General features: G+C 41.5%; 1 protein-coding gene across 4 annotated transcripts in view; it reads right to left on the bottom strand.

The window, feature by feature from the left end:
* Positions 1-5024: 5024 nt before the first annotated feature.
* ZNF281 (zinc finger protein 281) overlaps positions 5025-14042 on the bottom strand; it is a 46296-nt gene continuing 37278 nt past the window's right edge. For 2 of the 4 annotated variants that reach the window (XM_033918695.1, XM_033918697.1), the window contains exons 5-6: positions 9923-10047; positions 5025-6925 (exon numbers count right to left, since the gene is read on the bottom strand). In XM_033918695.1, the coding sequence (XP_033774586.1) occupies positions 5285-6925; positions 9923-10047 (1766 nt within the window). In that variant the 3' untranslated portion in view covers positions 5025-5284. The remainder of the gene's footprint in view (positions 6926-9922; positions 10048-14042) is intronic. The other 2 variants (XM_033918696.1, XM_033918698.1) reach the window with 1 other exon arrangement.

The following is a 14042-nucleotide window of genomic DNA, read 5'->3' as shown; positions in this document are numbered from 1 at the left end:
ATGAGAAACTCTAGGACTAGAATGCTGAAGAAAATCCAAGTGCTTCTCTGGGTGAAAAGGGTAGATGGTCTTCTAGCATCTGGTGGGAATCCTGAGGAAGAATGAGGTTCTGCAGAGATCTAGATGACAGTAAAAATATGAACATGATAAAGTCTGGAATCTGCAACCTGTTGAGAGCTGAGAGAACCCAAAATGTCCCAGAAAGGGTGGGACTGACTGTATATATATTTAAGGTCTGGCTAGGCTGCTTTCTTTGATCTGATTGGGAATTAATTCCTGTAGAAATTCTTAATTTGAAGGCAGAATCAGCTTGAGTTTGGGGATGATGCAGAAAGTATAATGAACTCAGAGAGAAATTATCTTCTTTTGGCACCAGGATGACTTGCTCTATAATTTTCACAGCTAAACACAACTGTGTCAGCACCAGTACTTGGTTTTGTATCAAGGGATCACTTCATATTGGCACTCCCCATTTCCAGATGCTTCAGTGCCAAATAAGATCATTCTGACTCCTTGGACTTCAATTCTGGATGTCTTTCTGCAAACTAGAGGGCCAACTAATGAGTCCATTTCCATTGGCACAGAGATGGGCCTTTTGACAATCACCACTAAAGGATGTCTTTCCAGTGTTGAGTCTTCCTGTTGACCTTGTGGAAGTCTTACTTCAGGAGAACAAGTAGCCAGTGTCCCTGTTCTGCTTGGCCTTTAGACAGACATAAGGGAACACTGATAGCATGGAATACTGCAAGTATTTAGGTTTCTGCCAGGTACTTGTGACCTGGACTGGCCACTGTGGAAAAAGGATACTTGGCTAGATGGACCATTGGTCTGACCTACTATGGCAAGTCTTATGTTCCTAACTTGAAGTTACCAAATAGAGAACTTCTGAAGATGGTGACTGCACAGCCTCCCAAACTTACCAGAGGGAGCTGAACTTCCTGTTGCTGGTCAACATCCTTTCGTAGCTGGCACAGCTAAGACAATCATGGGCAGACCCAAACAGATTCTTTGTGTGTCTGTGGTAAGCATATCTATGTTGGTACCACTTTAAAGAAAGGTGTAATGAATTCAGTTTAAGGTCCGAATCAGTGGTCTCAAACTCACAGCCCGGGGACCACATGCTGCCCGCCAGGTACTATTTTGAGGCCCTCGGTATGTTTGTCATAATCACAAAAGTAAAATAAAACAGTTTCTTGATCATATGTCTCTTTAGCTATAAATTACAATATTATTAAGACAGCAAAAAGGAAAGATTTATACACTATAAAGAGTTTTACCTCATGCAAAATTGTCATTTATTTAATAAGACATTAACCATTTTTTCTGAGGCCCTCCAAGTACCGTCAAATCCAAAATGTAGCCCTAAAAAGGGTTTGAGTTTGAGACCACTGGTCTAAATCAGTGGTTTCCAACCCTGTCCTGAAGGACCACCAGGGCAATCAGGTTTTCAGGATAGCCCCAATGAATATGCATGAGAGAGATACCAGGCATGCAAATCTGCTCTATGCATATTCATTAGGGCTAGCCTGAAAACCCGACTGGCCTGGTGGTCCTCCAGGACAGGGTTGGGAACCAATGGTCTAAATACTTATGCTAAAATAATTCTTCAATTTATTTTCCAGAAAGAGAAAAGCAGAAAAAATTGAATCAAAAAGCCAGGGGTGACCTAGTCAGGTTGCTCACTCTGGCATTGGTGAAAAAATAAGCAGCGAGGAGAGAGCAGGGTTTGTTTCCAAACATAAGCTTAGACAAAGACTTAGAAGTAAGGGAGACATCTCCTATATTGGAATGCCCATGCATGCTCAGAAAGACCTTCTGACCTTTCTGAGCGTGCAGGCTTCTTGCTGGCACCCTCAGAACACATTCCCTACCAATGAAGTGGATTTCCCTCCAGTTTGTTAATGAAGAAATTTTTATATTTCAGTTAAACAAAAATATAAGATCACATCTACAAATGGCAATCTGGCCTTATTGTGTTGTCCCTTTAATAACACCGATGAAAAGACTTATTTACTCTAAGGAACAATATCTAGGGTGTATGGCTTTAGAAATCTATTTAGACTTGAGAACTGCAGAAAGGCAGCGGAGAAGGAGCCTTTTTATGATGATCCCATCACACAACTGATGTAAACTAAGAAAGAGGGATATGATGTGACATGCGTTCCTTTAGTTTTTGATCTTACTGACTTACCCAGAATCACAGTTACTGGGATTAAGGCTATTCAGCTCTCCACATTCAGGGTTTGACTCTCCCTATGTACACCTGATATGAGGAGCGTTCAATAATTTAACTGCTCGAGTATGAAAGAGAAGTACTAAGTATGTTGAAACAAGTCTGTGTATATTGTGACACACCTCAAAGTTACTCATGTACAGTTGTGGCTCAGTGCAAGTCTAACATTCCAAGAGACAAGATATTAGGAGTCCTCATGTGAATCAAGAAAGAAACTGCTAGATTTAGAGCACCATTCAGTAAGAGTGTGGCACAGTAGTTAACGCTACAGCCTCAGCACCCTGCTGTTGTGGGTTCAATCCCACACTGCTCCTTGTGACCCTGGGCAAGTCATTTAATCCCCCCATTGCCCCAGGTACATTAGCCAGATTGTGAGCTCACTGGGACAGACAGGGAAAAATGCTCAAGTTACTGAATAAATTAATGTAAACCGTTCTGAGCTCCCTTGGGAGAACGGTATAGAAAATTGAATGAATAACTAAATGATAAAATTTCTCACAAAAAAAGGGAAAAAGCCAAAGGATTACCATGAATGTACAACTGCAATTTATGCCGAGTCTGCCCCATCATCCTACCTACAAAGTAAAATTTTAGAACAAGCGGTTTAAGTGGGGGGTAGAGTCCACTGAAGATGACCCTCACACTGGATGGTGTGTGGAAGCAACTTCCACAGAAATGTGCTAGAAAGTCGAAGATTTAATTTTGTCAGTCAGACGAATTAAGATTTCTCAAATAGCTGAACAAATGGGCATCTCGGCAGGTACAGTTTGGAAAATAATTCATGAAAAATTGGGCCTGTCCAAGGTTAGTGCAAGACGGGCTCCAAGAATGCTGATGTCATGTCAGAAGGCCACGAGGCTCCCTCCAATGCTGTCAGAACAACTTGGCAGTGCTCCGTGAAGACTAGGTGAATTTGTTTTCATCATTTGATGACTGGAGATGAGACTTGAGTCTATCACAGAGATTCGGAGTAGAGAATGACACGGTGACAAAATTCATCACCATTCCCGTGGATAACTGCAGGAAATAATCCCATGTCATTTTTTAGTGTCTATTTCAGCCTCAGTCCTTCTACACCAGCATTCTTTAAAGCAAAGCTTGAGGGTCAGTGGTTGGGGCCATTCATACTCTGATTCTTCCCTCTCTCCTTAAAGAATGACATGAAGATGGTTTACCGCGGTTGTCCGTGGGGACGGGAACGGTGATGAATTTGGTCACCGTGTCATTCTCTAAATTTCGGAGTCCAAAAAGGAGTCAATGCAGTGGAAGCACAAGTCATCTCCCACCCTAAAAAAGTTTCAAGACAGAAAAATCTGCAGGCAAAGTCAAGGCAACTGTCTTCTGGGATGAAGGAATTTTGCTTCTGAAGTTTATGCCACCCAGGGCAACCATAACCAGGGAGAGTTACGCCAACAGAATTATCACTTTGAGGAAGTCAATCAAGGAGAAAAGACAAGGAAGCCTCACAGCAGGTGTGTTGCTTCTTCATGACAATCACAGGCTGCCGTGAATGTGGATTTCGGCAGCTGAACCAGACTTGGCTCCCTTGGATTATTTCCTGTTCTGAGTTTTGAAGAAATCTCTCTGTAGACAGTGGTTTTCAAGTGATGAAGACATCAAGGAATTATTTTCAAAGGGGTTAAAGTTATTGCAGGAAAAGTGAATGAAGTGTACGGAGCTATTAGGGGACTATATTGAAAAACAAAAAATTTTTTTTTTAAACTCTTCTTTCCTTCTGAGGTAGACAAATTATTGAACGCCCCTCATACCTGCTAGAAAGGGATATCCTGTGATCAAATGACTTGCCTAAAAAATTCACTGCAAATTTCTGTAACAAAATACATTTCTCCAATTATGATGGAAGCAGTTAGTAACAAGCGGGTGACCATTTCAAACTGCACTGATAACACTCATTTTTCTGTACTTAACACAAAAAGGTAGATGTTTAGGGAAAAAAGGCTACAGGATAGTAAACTGGTCCAAAGCGTATCTTGTGCAGAAAACTGAGTCATGTGTGTTAGAGAGTTATGTGATTTTAGCTAATAAGAATAATTATACAATTAGACTTAATTTTCCACAGACAATTTACTGACAAACATCATAATACTTGAATTTGAACAGTACACCATAAAAGTTTGCTTGATTTGCAATTCCACAACATTGGCAAAACTGCATCTATGACAAAAGTGTACCAGCATGTACAGTATTCATTGTTTTATTACAATTTGACTACAGAGTTGGATACAAATACTCTTTGTTTTATTTAAAGAGTTAAATGAGGTATATCAAAGCAAATCCGTATATACATAATCTCAAAGGGTCTGTTCCCTCACCTGCATTAAAGCTATTGCTCTGGACATGTGACCCTAGGTCCTCGAGAACAGTTTTCCTGCAAATCTGAAGTTATGATGCCTGGAAGACCAAAAGTAAAAGTGGCAGAGAGGGCACAGGTCTGGATAGGGCAGGGCTATTACACTGCCAACATGTATGCTTTGTGAATATCTTAAGAGGTCATGTCTTAATCCAGTCTGCAACTGTAAGAATTCGGCATTAGCTATCACTGAATGACTTATTCTTCCATCTACGGGCTAGCACATCAAATTCACTGTTCAGAAGCCGAGTGAGGTTTTAAAATTTTCCTGAGAATAAAGAGATTGCAATAATCCTTAGTGCCAAGGAATTAAGGTTCTTACGAATTGATTTGTTGTTTTACAATTTCATTTGAGGGCTATTCCCTGATAATTTACAAGCGCAATGTCTTTTCTAAACATTTATCACTTTGAATGAAAAATCTCAGTCATTGTTTTATTTATTTATTATCTTTTTTACACCTACCTATTTTGATTAAAATTCAAAATACAAACTAACCTATCAACAGGCTAATATTAACAACTAAATACAAAAAAGGTTGCATTGGAAGGGCATCAGGTACATTTAACTGGATTGTGTTAAGAAACATTCTACATGGCAGTGTTATCAAAATAAATCAAAAATAAAATAGTAAGGTAACAAATTGATACGGAGACATCAAGCCTGGTCACACCTAAGACCTCACCTGTAACTCTGACTGGTTGATGTCTTTACTCTTGTACTACCTGGCTCATTTACATCAGACATATTTGCGTACCCTGAGAATTCTGACACCGAAGTCCTTATTCTATGCTCTGCATCTCCATTAGAGTTAGTGTTAAAGGCCACTGGCACCCTACTGCTCGATTTAAACTGAGAACCAAAAGCTTGTGCAAAGTTCTCAATCTGGTAAGTGGTTCTAGGCCCCATGTCCTTCTGGTGGTCTAGCCGGCTACCTAACTCCTGAGATGCAAGTTGAAAGCTGGAAGTTGCTGCCAAATTCTTCTGCTGTTCTTTCTGGCTGGTCAGTTCCTGAGATGCAATCTGGTAGTTTGATGAAGGTTCTAAGTTCTTCTGTGGATCTAGCTGATCAGTTAACTCTTGTGAAGGAGTCAACTGTTGATGCCCTGCCTCCAAAGGAGACAAGGAAAAACTGGGCTGGGGACCCACCAACATCCCAAAATGGGGTTTTGGCAATGTGGCTGGCAAAACAGAAGTAACAGATTGACTGAAACCACACTCCAGGGGAGATGTAGTGTAGATTTGCTTGTCTGAAAATAAAGTATGGTTAGAGAGAGTTGAAGACAAACTAACAAATTGTAAACTAGGTCCTAGAGGAAAACTAGCACTATGGCTTGTTCGCTCTAAAGCTTGCTGGAGGTATTTGGAGTACTCATGTAACATGTTCACTTTGTCATTTGGAGGTGACTGTGAATCAGAGCAAACATTCTCTTCCTGGACCAACTCAGAGTTTTCTCCCGAGGTGTGCAAGTCTACATGGTGCTCATTCATGCTGAAAGGAACGTCATGCTGGCCCTCTGATTTGTGGGAATAGTGGTCCAAGAGACTTTGCAGCACTTCGTCGGGAATGCCAGATTTGTCATGGCACGACTTTATTTCAGTATTTAGAGGGGAGGAATCAATGAGAGCCAATGGGGATTCCCCATCCATAACACTGGCAACAGCAGACTGAATGACAGACTGGGAGACCATGTGTCCTACATTCACTCCATAGGCACTATTACTGCTGGCAGCTTGCAAATACCGTCGTTTCTTCAGAAACTGCATGGCATCGTCATAATTGCTACTTGTGTGACCTTGTTTCCCGTCTGTGTTTTGAAGAAGACTGATAGCTTCAACACTGGCACTGGCCATATCCAGAGAGTTACATGCCTTAGTCGAGAGTTTTTGCCCAGATACTCCCGATGCCGACGATATCATGTGAAGTTCATGTTTTTCTATATTTTTTCTATTTACCTTTTTGAAGACTAGTTTTGGCACCCTTGCATGCAATTCTTCTGTACCAGTGCCAATTAAACCACCACTGGAAGACACAATGGGAATCTCCACTGAGTAATTTGGCAGGAGTAAGCTAGGTGTCACGTGTGCCTCACTCATTTTGCTTCCTGATTTGTGTTCCTTATTATCAGTCAATGCATTTTTAGATTTACTTTTCCTTCTTCCAGAGGAGCTTGCAATTCCGTGAGGTAATTCAAAACTACCAGACAAATGATCCAGACTGCTGGAGTTCGACGACCCAGGTTCCATGACAGCACCACCTTTTCCTATGGCTTCACCACATGTTCTTTTGTGCTTCAATAATCTATCGGTTCTTGAAAAATACTGTCAATAAAAATGCACAATTATCAGTGACACAGTTAGTTCTAACAAGTTAAAAAATAATTTTACAGACAAAGGGTTTGTAATTGCTCATTTCCCTGTGACCTGTCAGAAGGAATTAAGCATGTATAAAGAATATATACATTTGCATAGCACAAGATGAGCTCTGTATTCTCTCCCCTCTTTTTTTATGATTTTGTAAACCGTTTAGGGGTTCTTTTACTAAGGCACGCTACCCGTTTTAGCGCGTGCTAAACGCCAGCACGCCCATTAGTCTATAGACGCGTGCACGCTAATATTTATCGCGTGCCTTAGATTTTAACTCTGGTTTTATATTTGCGGTATATCAAATAAATTTGCGGTATATCAAATAAATTGAACGTGAATTCTATAAACTAATCTAGAGCAAATAGACCATTTGTCTGAAAGAGACTGATTTTGGCACAGATAGTAAGTAAAACCATACTGGTCAGACTAGTGGTCTATTGCAATGGTTCCCAACCCTGTCCTGGAGGACCACCAGGCCAGTCGGGTTTTCAGGATAGCCCTAATGAATATGCATGAGAGAGATCTGCATATAATGGAGATGCCAGGCATGCAAATCTGCTCCATGCATATTCATTAGGGTTATCCTGAAAACCCGACTGGCCTGGTGGTCCTCCAGGACAGGGTTGGGAACCACTGGTCTATCAGGCTTAGTATCCCATCTAAAATGGTGGCTGTCTTTGTGGTTTACTCTCAGTAGAAAGAAGTGGTGTTCACCAAGACTACAAGAAAAGGGTAATAGAACACCTTTCTTACACTGAAGGGCCAATAAACCCATCTCTGGTCCTGACCCCCACACTCTCCGGCTGCAGATGCTGTCTTGGGCAAACTATTGGCAGGGCCATGGTCCCAATTGCCCACTCTATTCTGCTACCTATGATTATTAATGGACCTGCGCTCCAAAAATTTGACAATAGTCTTTTAAAAACCTGCTATATGGGACACAGACCGTGCAAGTCTGTCCAGTACCGGCCTTAGTTCTTTAATTTTTACTATTCATTTTCTAATTAAAGATCCTCTGTGTTTATCCCACATTTTTTTTTTGAATTCTATCACTGTTTTCCTCTTCACCACTTTCCTTAGGAGGGCATTCCAGACATCCACCACCCTCTCTGTGAAAAAGGATTTCCTAACATTACTCTTAAGTCTTTCTCCCTGCAACCTCAATTTATGTCCTCTAGTTTTACAATTTTCCTATATTAATACCAATCAAGTATTATCTGTATCTTATTCATCCACAGAGTGGTAGAAAACTGGTATGCTCTTCCGGAGTCTGTCATAGGGGAAAACATTCTCCAGGGATCCAAGACAAGTTCCTGAACAAGGACGTGCGCTGGTAGGGCTAGTCTCAGTTAGGGCGCTGGTCTTTGACCAGAGGGCTGCCGTGTGAGCGGACTGCTGGGCATAATGGACCACTGGTCTGACCCAGCAGTGGCAATTCTTATGTTCTTATCTCCCCTGTCCCTCCCCTTCCTCCAGAATATACATATTTAGGGCTTCCAGTCTCTTCTTGTACTTCTTTTAGTTCAAATCCCTTACCATTTTTGGCACCTTCTTCAAGACTGCTTCAAGTCTTTTTATATCCTTTGCCAGATACGGCCTCACCAATGTCCTAAACAGGGGCATCAAAAACCTCCCTCCTTCTGCTGGTTACTCCTCTTTCTATTCAGCCTAGCATCCTTTGGCTACAGCCACCGCTTTATCACACTGTTTAGATGCGTTTAGATCCTCAAACAGTGAAAATTCTGGAAAGGTGTCCTGTTTCAGCACTGAAAGATTCTCTTTAGACCAGGGGTGTCCAACCTTTTGGCTTCCCTGGGCCGCACTGGCCGAAAAAAATGTTTCTGGGGCTGCACAAATGTGCAAAAGCTGCAGCAAGACAAAGGAGGGAGCTGGCAAGACGGTAAACACCCGGGGGCAGCAGAGGAAAACACAGCATCGTCCTTGATCGAGCCCGCACAAAATACTTCACGGGGCCGCATGCGGCCCTTGGGCCACAGGTTGGACACCCCTGCTTTAGACATTATAATGACATAAGATTGTAATGGCATGTCAATGAGGGCTAAAAGCCAAATATCCTCTAATAACAATAAACTTCTCATTATGACAGGGGTTGCCATACAACAGATTATGAATAATTGGGATAGGCTGAATTATAGCTTTTGGTAGAACTCTTTGGGCTCCTTTTTTCAAGCCGCGCGCGTTAAACCACCGGCCGCGCTAGCCGCTACCGCCTCCTCTTAGTTTTTGGCCAGCACGGGGGTTAGCGCGTGATGGAACGTCGCATGTGTTAACCCCGCTAGCGCAGCTTGACAAAAGGAGCCCTTTGCGTCACATATTCAAAATGGAAAGGATAATTGCCATGCAGCAGGGAAATTTAAAAAAATTTCAGGTTATTTGGGAGCCATTAACAAGCTACTGTAAAGACTGAAATTACTGCATAGAAGAAATATTAATTTTTTCCCTTCTGTTCATACACGTCCAGGGCATGGGGGGGGGGGGAATATTTTATGATTTGTTTTGCTTATGAATAACTGTTGGGTATAAGGGAGGGGGGATATTTAATGCGAGTTAGAATTTGATGATATATTAAGTGATGTTAAAGTATAAATGATTGTATTATATGTTACACTTATTGTGAGCTTTAAAAATGAATAAATATTAATAATAATAAAAAAAAGATTGTAATAAAAAGCCTAGTTTACCTTATCCCAGACCTTGAGTTTTTAGTCCCTTGCTATTTAGCTCCCTTCAGACACACTAAGGTGTAACAAAGTTTATTTCTTTGTAAAGTCTGCCTCACAATATTTAACAAGACAATAGGACAAAGTGCAACCAACAACTGAATACAGTACAGCATTAGAAAGCGAATATGGGTTGAGTAGATAGATTAAAGGCTTAGTGGTGCTGATGACAAGTTTGCTTTTTAAATACATCATTTAGAAAAATACACACCCTTACCTGCTGACAGGTATCACATTTATATGGCTTTTCTCCACTGTGCGTCCTTTTGTGTCTTTCCATATGGTACTTCTGGATAAACTTCATATTACACTGATCACAGCTAAATGGCTTTTCACCTTTAAAACAAAAATAAATATACACGGAAATGTGGCACAAAAAAAAGAAATACAGAAAAAACAAGGGATGGCACAAAAAAGAGGAAAAGAAAACATAACTAGATTAGGCACTATTCATGTCACAGTATGTCAGCTGTCACAGGCTGAATTAGAATTCATCTCTTTGGCAGTTTTGAGAGCTGTCCAAACAAGTTGAGACTTATGAATGCAGTCATACTTGTTCACACGGTTATCCGTGAACCTGCACTGAATTGTCTGATAACTTTCAGCTCTGACCCCAGATCACCCTGGCACTACAAGGGTGTTGCCATGCAGGAATTAACTAGGGAAAGGCCTTTATTCTAAGGATTTACACACGTAATCATGTAAAACTCAGCAACTGCTTTAAAGAATTACACTCCTAGTGCTGAGAAAATGTCTGTGAATACCAAGTATAATAAAGATAATTGCAATTTCTTTCCATGAAACCCTTCCAAGTGAGAGTCACAGGAGAGACAGCAATATCCTATTGTGGGCTGCAAACTTTGCTACATGACATTTCCTAATGGCCATTTCTCTCAATGAAGAGCGGGTAATTACTATGGCTGCATTTTGATTACAATTTTTAATCACAATTAATCCCTTGATTACAGGCTGAGGAGGGAGATAGGAGAGAGGTAAGAGAGAGATAATGGGCCTGGGTTCAAGGGGATTGAATATGAGATGCAGGACAATGGGTCCTGGTCTACCCACTTTGTCAGAAAACACTGACTTCCTCGATCCTGAAGCAAGGAAAGGGGTAGCAGACAGGCTACCTCGCCAGCCATCGAGCAGGTGCTGCAACTTTGATGGAGGCCTGAGCCCAAAACGGAGGGCCCAGGTCCTTCCCATTATCCAGCATCTCTCTCTCCTTCCCTCCCCCCAGGACCATTAACTCTATGTCTATTTTTCCTCTCCCCCTCAAGTCCAACATCTTTCCCCTTCTCTTCTCCCTCTACTTACATTACATTAGAAATTTCTATTCCGCCATTACCTTGCAGTTCAAGGCGGATTACAAAAGAGATGAAAAACGTTGGGTTACAATGGAAGAGCATTTGTCCTTTCTAGAGAGGTAAAGAGTAGGTTATGTAGTTTCTGTGCGGCGGGAAGAGGGGGAAAGGGAGGACGGTAAGTTTGAAGTTAGGGCTGTTTCAGGAATTTCTTGAAGAGTATAGTTTTTATTTCTTTTCTGAACTTCTCTCCCTTAGTTCAGCATCTCTTCGCCTCCTCCCCCTTTAAAAAAAATATACAGTCCATCTTTCCTCCCCTCCCTATTCTGTCCACTGTTCCGTAAAACTCTCTCCATTCCCACCCTGGTGTACCTGTTAAAGATCAAGTCTTCATTTTGGCAGTAGCAGCAATACTCATAAGCTGCTATGGCTTACACTAGGCTTTTCCCTCTATCTCTGGCAAAAAGTACAGGGCCGCAGCAGCCATTTTGGATCAAGTGGGCTTCGCTCCTGTCCCAATCACCCCTGCTAGACCATTAGGAATTGCAGGCAGGCCTGTGGGGGTGAGAGGATATCCTACATGGAAGAGGGCCAAGAGGGAGTGAGAGGATTAGAATCAGAGAGGGAGGGCAGATTGTGGTGGCTCAGCAATTTATTTTTTGCTATGCTGGTTCCAGCCAATATTCAGCCAGGGGCCATGCAAGTAATATTAGCCCAGATATTCAGTGCTGGTGCCTGCATGCTAATTTAGCTCACTGCAGGCGGTTGAATAATGCTGTTTGGAGGATGTAGTCAAAGCAGTTAGCATAGCTGGGTTTTTAAAAAGTTTGGACAGGCTCCTGGAAGAAAAGTTCATAAACTAGTAATAAGGATTGAGAGACTCATACCTTTGTGTAGATGCATTATTTTATTCATGTATTTTCGATAAACTGTTTGCTCCTAAGTTTGGTTGATCGTGTCCCTTCCCCACTCCTTTTTTGGTTCATATTTTCACACGTGGGGCTACATTTCCTTTTTGTTGTGGGATATATAGACTTAGGAAAAAGCCATAGTTTATGCACCGGGGTAAGCGGCATAGTATTTATTTGCTTTTTAGTATCTTATCAGATACTTCTGACCTGGATTGTCCACTGCCTGAATCAGAATACTAGGCGCGATGGACCTCATTACTAAATTAAACATGAAAACGTTCTTGCCCATTTTCCTTTTCTTGAGGCTTGCTGGACCAGACCAGATAAGTGTCATGTTCCCCAACTAGCAAATGGAGGCAGAGAATACAGAGCTTTCAATGACACCATTATCAGTATAGTACAGCCAAAGCAGATCTGAAGAAAAATCCAGTATATTGAAAAGCAAATCTTTGCACCTAACCACCATTATGATTGGAAAACTATGTCTGCAAGAATAAAACTGAAAGAGCATCTCAACTAGTAGAAGACATCAAAAGGAATACAGTGAGCCTTGAGTTTTCCCAGGCAGGTCCTCATCTAGCACGACTCAAATACAGGAAATTAGCAGGTGATAACAAATCTCACCTTCCTTATCATACTGCTAAACTAGTCCAGAGTGGGATAAGACCTCCAGATGGAAGAAAGATCAGACCTCACTACATATCAATTTTGCAAGGCCGCATTCTCCTCTCTTGAGCAACATTTAAATATGGAAGCAGACACACCTAAGAGGGTGTGTCGCACATATACAGACATCAGCCAGTCTATTTATAAAAATAAAATAATCTTACATTACTGCCATGGCCAAAGTCAGCGAGTATGCTACCAATTAGACAGTCAAAGCCTCCCCTGGATCACAAGGTCAATACAATTGGTACTGATCTGCTTTCCTACTCTTCACTAAGGAGAAAATCTCTCTCTAGGAAACCGAGTTAACCCCTATGCAGATGCAAGCTGCACAGAGTCACAAAAACCACCTTGTCACTGAATCTATGGCCACCATCTAAGGCAGGAGTTCCCAAACCTGTCTGAGGGAGCTCCGGCCAGTCAGTTTTTCAGTATATCCAAAATCAACATGCATCAGATAGATTTGCATACCAAGGATGCAGTATATACAAATCAACTTAATGAATATTTATTGTAGATATCCTGTAAACCTGATTGACTGGGGTTCCTCCAGAACAGGCTTGGGAATCACTGACCTAAGGCAAGAAGACATAGCTGGGGTGACACGGGACTGAAACTGCCCCACAGACCAAGCACAGATCCTATGAAGCAGGACTGACAACACCAAGAACACTGGGCTGTGGCTGCATAAATCTACACCCAGAAAACTACCCTAAGATGAATCTCAAAGACTGCTTAATTCAAAAGTCAAGAAGAGGAGATCTCCACCTGCGCCACTCGTGGAATTGCCATAGGATCTGTATTTATTTCTGTTACTTTCTACCTACCGTCTATTGCACAAAAATGCTGATGAGTGGTTTGTGCTTTAAAAATTGAATGAGAAAAGAAAATACATTCCATTATAGAAAAAAACGAAGGAAATAACTAGGAGAAATTACCCCCCCCCTTACAATATGAGGAAAAGAAAGAAGCAAGGCAGAAGGGAGGCAACAGGGGTTCCGCTACGATGAGGTTTGGGAGGGAAATGCCAAGTCATCAAAAGGCAAGCTGGAATAGCCTAGTTTTGATCAGTTTCTTAAATTTTGAGAAAGAGGATTCAAATTGATAATTCAGGAGTAGTGAGTTCCAGAGATGAGAACTAAAGTAGCAGAAAGCTGTTTCTCTAGAAATACCTTGTTGAAGACATGAAGGAGGGAGAAAGCCAGACTACAAGGAACGAAGGGAGCGAGCTAGACCATACAGAATGAGAAACCTGGAGATAGTGTAGATAATGCAGTAACTTATACTTTTACACAAAGCAAAGTATTTTGCATTCAATTCAAGCTGAAACAGGAAGCCAGGCTCAGTAAATAAAGGCGTCATTTTAAGCATTAGTCAAATTACTTCATAATGCTCAATTTGACTGATGTAGACTGATTGAGATGCAAACACTTAAAATGTAGCCAGAGGT

Source organism: Geotrypetes seraphini, chromosome 13 (genome assembly GCF_902459505.1).
Source record: "Geotrypetes seraphini chromosome 13, aGeoSer1.1, whole genome shotgun sequence".
NCBI lineage: Eukaryota > Metazoa > Chordata > Amphibia > Gymnophiona > Dermophiidae > Geotrypetes > Geotrypetes seraphini.
Note: the sequence above shows the minus strand (reverse complement) of the source record. Positions and strands in the feature narration are given on the sequence as shown.